Here is a 6,606-nt window from a genome sequence, read left to right as displayed (position 1 = left end):
ACAACGAACGGAAAGATATTTGACAAGAGTCAATCCCGAATCCAATAAACGACTAAAAGATTGGTTAAGAAACACTAAAAAAAATCAGGTCGACTGTCCACATAATATTATCCAATCAAACACTAAAAAGGGGTAATTTAGTAATATAAAAGTTACTCTCTCAATCTTAATGCAAACTTTCTATTTTTATTGCAGCGGATCCGGATATAAAACCAGGATGTCCGTTTACTGTAACTCTCTCTTTTCCGAAAATCATCTCCCTCTCCCAAATCCCGATATTTCTCTCCGGGCAGGAAACTAATAAAGCTTCAAAGATCTTTTATTTTTCCAACAATCTGCTTCACAACTATTCTATTATTTGATTCCTGAGGTAATGTTGAACGATTTTCATATTTGAGCTTCGTACATTAATAGTGATTACCAAGCACTAATATTTCTGATTTAGATTTGAAATTATCCCCTTGTTAAAATCGTTTTCGTGTTGCATCTTTTGATCTTTTTTTCTCTAGTAAGTTTTGATTTCATATTAGAACTCAAAGGATTGAATCTATTAGGCACAATATTTTTTATTTTAATTGAATGTAGTACGAGTGAATTTTTGAGATTACAGATACTATCCACTGTGTATTTTTTTTTTCAATTGAATAACACATTGTTATGAATCCTTCCTACTAGGTGTAGGTCGAGGTGTACATGGCTTCTAAGGATGTTGTACGCTTGATAGAGGCATCATCAGGAGTACATTTTTCAGGATTCCATTTGAATGGTTTGCATAATTCAGAGCTGGAGCAACCTACAACTTCAACAACTGAATGTGTGCAAAGGCAGCCATTTGTAATAGGTAATCTTTTGGTTTGCGTATATATTATGGTTCTTTAATAGTACACTCATACATTTAGGAGGAGATGTATTGTTTGTTCTCACCAAAAGAACTTAAAAAAGAAAATAAAAGAAAAGAAAAACTGAAACAATAGAAAACAAGAAGTTGTTTGAGTACTAGGTTTGAATCCTGCTTGGACTATGTGTTTTGGTCGGTTAGTCAATGGTGAAGTTTGGAGCAATACAACCTGAAACATGTTCTCTTTTAAAGTCACCCTAGAATCATGATGTTGTGGCCAAATTATGTTAAATTTCGAAATATTCTGCCCTGTGGCCAAGCTTGGTAATCTTAAGGCCCCGTGAAGAGAATACTTGAATTACCATTGTGAGGTAAGCATCATTAGCGTTCTAGTCATGCAAGAAGTTCCTGCTGTCAGATTGCTTGGAGGTCTCTAGTCGAAACGAGTGGCAATTGGACACAAATATTATATTTAGATTGATTGGGGAAACCCTTTTATACTTCCTTACTGTATTTTCCAAACCTTGATGTTTGCTAGTTTTCATTGAGCAGGAGTTGCTGGTGGTGCAGCATCTGGAAAGACCACTGTCTGTGATTTGATTATTGAGCAGCTTCATGATCAGCGTGTGGTCCTTGTCAACCAGGTTTGTTTGCAATTTAAGTAGTGTGAGAACGCTAATGTCTTCCACCATCTTCATGTTGCACTACCTCTTTATAAATGGATTTTCTTTAATGAGTTGAGTGCATTTAATTCTGGGCCATTTTTCCATGTCTTTATAATTATTAATCATGTGCCCGTTTTAACCATTTGGACATCTAAACTACAGACATGGAGCAGTAATACATTGATAGTATTGGAAGGCACTATAAATTTCTTTCATATTGGTATATGTGACTGCAAACTGACAGCCGTGTTAAACTGCTAAAATTGAAGGAATCGTTAGCACATGTTATGGGATACTTGTCTATGCTGTAAGTGTCATTAATTTCGAGAGAAAAAAGAGGCATCCCGCTCTAGCTTCCCCCATATTTGGTCCTTCAATATGAGATTTGTTCCCTGGAAACTTTTGTGCACATAATTGTTTGACTGCTGTGTCGTGATTATAACATAGGTCTCTGGTTGCATTCTATAATGAAATGCTAAATTGGTACTTCGGAGAGCACTTTCTTTTACATCCTAAGATTATGCTTGAAATTTGCAGGATTCTTTTTATCATAATCTGAGTGAAGAGGAACTAAAGCGAGTTCAGGACTACAACTTTGACCATCCCGGTAATGACCCTGCTTTCTGTTAATAGGGTAGGCGTTATGTGAATAACGTTTTCAGTTGGTGCAGATTTTAGTTTGCTACAACGTCCAACTCAGCCTTCTTATAATCAGCTTATATGTATTTTCTTCCGTTGATTTCATTAAGATGGGATCCTTTTCATACTAGTTTGTAATTCTTACTGGCAGATGCTTTCGATACTGAAAAACTAATTTCGACTATGGAAAACCTGAAGGATGGGAAGGCAGTTGATATACCCAAGTATGACTTCAAGAGCTACAAAAACAAAACATTGCAGTCTAGAAGGGTAGGTTTTGATCATATCTGGTGTCAGAGTAAATGTTTCTATATATCACAATATCACCATTTGTACAATACACTGATCAGTATCATATACAAAAAACGAAATGTTTATGCCGGTATTTTATTCAGCCAAATTCCCTACTTAGCATGCATACCAATTTTATCTTGAATTCTCCATCTATATTTTATGTCTGGAATTACCTGCTTTCTTTATATATTTTAGCAAGTATTGTTTTTACTCAATTGTCTCAAATTACCTGCTCTTGGAATTGATAATTGTACTGGAATTTCAGTACAGATGATGTCTTCACTGTGTTGAATTTGGTCACTTCTTGAGAAGTAATATATACTAGTATATGGAGTCAAACTTTGGTTTCTGATCATTTTTCAGTATTGTTTACCACAAGCTATAACGGATTTATAATATGATTCTCAGGTCAATCCTTCAGATGTGATACTGTTGGAAGGGATACTAATTTTCCATGATTCTCGTGTCCGAGAAATGATGAACATGAAGATCTTTGTCGATACAGGTACATTTTCTTCCTCCCCCTTTGTATCTTATGTAAGTATGCATTTCTCATTAACTATCTCAGCACTATGCATGGCAGCATGATTCCTATGGTCTTCAGAAGTTAGGTTCTTGCTATGAGTTACTTCTCCATCTTTCTTGATAGGTTGTTACTCTTATGGTTTTCATGATGTATATTTGCAGTGCAGATGCTGATGTACGCTTGGCAAGGCGGATAAGACGGGATACAGTAGAAAAAGGTAGAGATATTGGACAAGTACTTGATCAGGTGATTATAAATCTCCTTTTTTTCTGTTAGCCTTATTATCCCATTCCAAGTTCTTGTGTACTTAATTTTTCTAGTGTCTAGCTCATGCCGGCCTAGTTAACGCTTCTCATCTATGTTCTGTAGTTTTTCCCATTGACTTGGCTCTCTATATTCCATTGTCATATGTCTGAAGTAGTTCTTATCTATCAAAAGGTCAATACTCATTTATTTATTATCTGTGATGCAGTACTCAAAATTCGTGAAGCCTGCTTTTGATGACTTTATACTTCCAACAAAGAAATATGCAGATATTATCATTCCCCGTGGAGGAGATAATCATGTTGCAATTGATCTGATTGTTCAACATATTCGTACAAAACTCGGTCAACACGATCTATGTAAAATATACCCAAATCTTTACGTCATCCAATCAACTTTTCAGGTTCACCTACTTTTTATTGGTTTGGTTATCTTATATTTAGTACCGGGGTTACTTTTCTCAACTAGAATCCCATTCTGGCTTCATTGGCCATCTTTTGTTTTCTCATTTCAGAGTACATATTTGGTCTTTTCTGCTGCTTGAACTTGCAATAATTGCAGTTACCATTTTTTCAGATACGAGGAATGCACACATTGATACGTGATGCTAATATAACAAAGCATGACTTTGTTTTTTATGCTGACCGTTTGATCCGTCTGGTATCTACGTTCTGTCATTTGATTGTTTGATGTCATTATTTTCTAGTGTAGAATGAATTCTTTTTGCATCCGTGTATATATTGATTAAGAAACTTGCATAAAAACAGGTTGTTGAACATGGCCTGGGTCATCTTCCATTCACCGAGAAGCAGGTGACAACTCCTACTGGTAAGCAAAAACTAAGGCTTCTCTTATGTTAATCATCCTTATATATCTCGCTATGTTGATGAATTTAAGGGCGGATGTAACTCGTTATGCTTCAATGAAAATCCTCATTAGTTGTTTCTCCTGATAAACCCCGGAATAGCTGATACTCGAGGGTTTAGTAGTAGAAATTGTACAGTCACACTGTTTGACAGTGGCCAATCTTTTCGTAGCAATGGGCATGGAACTGTGTTGTTTGTTTGAAGCTTTTTTTTTTTTTTTCATATCAACTCATGCTGCTTTTATAGCATCTTTCCAAACAAATTTATTCAACTACTGAATAGATAATCACTTAACTCTTTTTGGGCGATGCAGGATCTGTATATACTGGTGTGGATTTCTGTAAAAGGCTATGTGGTGTCTCCGTAATTAGAAGGTGGTTTCATTGTCCATTTATTCTTCCAGTATCCTGCTTTTTTTGTGTTTTGTTGTATTAATTTCATTTAAACTTGTTATTTCTTGCTGCACCAGTGGTGAAAGTATGGAAAATGCTCTACGTGCATGTTGTAAAGGCATCAAGATTGGAAAGATTCTTATTCACAGGGAAGGAGACAATGGTCAGCAGGTTTGCATCGAGCTGCTGAGTTTTTGCATTTTGGTTCTTCCTCTCTATTGTAACACTCGTGTTCTGATTTACTTTGTCCCGTAGCAGCTTATCTACGAGAAACTGCCAAATGATATATCAGATAGGCATGTACTCCTTTTGGATCCTATTCTTGGCACGGGAAATTCGGCAGTTGAAGCTATTTCATTACTTATACGGAAGGGTGTTCCAGAGCCCAACATCATATTTCTTAATCTTATATCTGTAAGTTAATGTGTACCACCTTAATTGTTTATTAATCTTTCTTCGCCATTCTAAAATTAGTTACTTTTTATCATTCTAAAATTAGTTACTTTTTCTCATTCTAGGCACCTCAAGGAGTGCATGTAGTTTGCAAGAAATTTCCTAGGATTAAGATAGTGACTTCGGAGATTGAGATTGGTTTGAATGAGGAATACCGTGTCATCCCGGGGATGGGTGAGTTCGGAGACCGGTATTTCGGGACAGATGATGATGATCAGGAAGTGATAACCTATAAATAAGAGGTTTGCTCATCCATTCTGTAGGTTTTAGTTTCTCTTCTGCGAGTATGAATGACATCAATCTAGAAGAATCTTGCTAATTATTTTTCTCTTTTCAACTCTTATCAGGCGTGGCCACTGAATTTCAGTAGCAAAACCTTCTGGATGAAAGATTATTATTATTCCCTGAAAGGAAAGATTCAGATAAAATAATATCGGTCTTGCTTTTTTATTGAGCGTTGAACATTGTCTTCGTTCTGAAGTTAGTTTTGATACTTCGAGTGAAAGTTTTTGTGTTTTCGATATCGAAGTAAGAAACTTTTTTCTAATTTTGCTGTCATGATCTGTTGTATCTTTATATTTCTGAGTCCAGTCTACACATTATGATACCAATACTTGTAGCTAGACAAACATTTTGAACAGATGAGTTCTACTCAAATCAATTATTGATATAATATTTGATTACCATATTCATCATATTTTGCCATTTTGGTCCCGTTGCTTCTATTGATTGTACTATCTTCACAGCTGCAACTGTATCAAGGCATGCCAGAAAAAATAGAGAATTGACTAGCAAGTAAAAGATTGTATAGAAGTTGAGAGCTTATTCAATTGAAGGCATGCAGCACAACGTTTCACCTGGGAATGAAAAGACTTCCACCATGTTTGTTTACTCCTGACTCATATGAGTCGTCTGGATCTGAGTGAAATCACTTGACTCATCTGGATCAGACTCGATATGTTTGTCATCTGACTCAAAAATCTGTATGCCAGTGGTTTGGTCCCATGAGTCAGGGGTATTTTATTACCTGACTCAAACGGGTCTGAATCAGGGGTTATGACTACAGACAGATCTGACTCAGAATAGAAAACAAACGGCCTGACTACAGACTCGGTGCGAGTCAGGGGTTAACTCAGACCCAGACCCAGATGCAAGGTCTTCATCTACAATATATACTCGACCGCTCTTTTCCATCACCTTTTATTCTTTCCATCTCTTTAAATGGCACGAATAAAGTACTTTGCTACACTTTGGCTGGATTTAGGCAGTAAATGCTAATAAACCAGAATGGTTTGAAATCATCATCACCAATGAACAGGGTGAAGAGTTCTACACCACTACAAATTTGCCTAAACTGTAGGCTGCTTAGGCCTATTCCTATGCACATGTCAAACACCATGATTTGCCACTTTTGCACCCATTATGGGTATGACAAACGTATGTGCCAAAGTGTCAAATATACCACTTAGGCATACACAACAGACTTTCCAGCGAGCGATAGAATGTCCATCGCTCGGTTGTCATCTCATCGCTCGAGGGTCAGAAAAACGCCAGTATTAGTCTTTCCATCGCTCGCTGCTTTGAACATCCCTCAGTTATTTTTCATCCAACGGCCAGGAGTTCCCATCCCTATAAATAATACTCAACTTCTGAAAACATTGGAGGTACC

At 36.6% G+C, this 6,606-nt stretch overlaps 1 protein-coding gene across 2 annotated transcripts; it reads left to right on the top strand.

Annotated features, from left to right (window-relative positions):
- The first annotated feature begins 209 nt into the window (after positions 1-209).
- On the top strand, positions 210-5,634 carry LOC113301618 (uridine kinase-like protein 3). 2 transcript variants are annotated; one of them, XM_026550411.1, is made up of 15 exons: positions 210-370; positions 676-841; positions 1,391-1,482; positions 2,041-2,110; positions 2,294-2,412; positions 2,845-2,941; positions 3,129-3,208; positions 3,435-3,629; positions 3,803-3,886; positions 3,994-4,054; positions 4,406-4,466; positions 4,562-4,655; positions 4,743-4,898; positions 5,003-5,179; positions 5,285-5,634. In XM_026550411.1, the coding sequence occupies exons 2-14, from the start codon at positions 694-696 to the stop codon at positions 5,174-5,176; spliced, it is 1,431 nt and encodes a 476-aa protein (XP_026406196.1). In that variant the 5' UTR covers positions 210-370; positions 676-693; the 3' UTR covers positions 5,177-5,179; positions 5,285-5,634. The 2 variants fall into 2 exon arrangements, with proteins under 2 accessions (XP_026406196.1, XP_026406188.1); XM_026550403.1 differs by having other exon boundaries at positions 4,740-4,898.
- Positions 5,635-6,606: the final 972 nt, after the last annotated feature.

The sequence above is a fragment of the Papaver somniferum genome, chromosome 1 (genome assembly GCF_003573695.1).
Source record: "Papaver somniferum cultivar HN1 chromosome 1, ASM357369v1, whole genome shotgun sequence".
NCBI classification, from domain to species: domain Eukaryota; kingdom Viridiplantae; phylum Streptophyta; class Magnoliopsida; order Ranunculales; family Papaveraceae; genus Papaver; species Papaver somniferum.
This window is presented reverse-complemented; position numbering and strand designations above follow the sequence as displayed.

Coding starts and splice junctions, on each gene's coding strand:
- LOC113301618 (XM_026550403.1), top strand. CDS start 694: ATGGCTTCTAAGGATGTTGTACGCTTGATAGAGGCATCATCAGGAGTA. Junction 1,483..2,040: donor GTGTGGTCCTTGTCAACCAG/GTTTGTTTGCAA, acceptor TGAAATTTGCAG/GATTCTTTTTATCATAATCT. Junction 3,630..3,802: donor TCATCCAATCAACTTTTCAG/GTTCACCTACTT, acceptor CCATTTTTTCAG/ATACGAGGAATGCACACATT.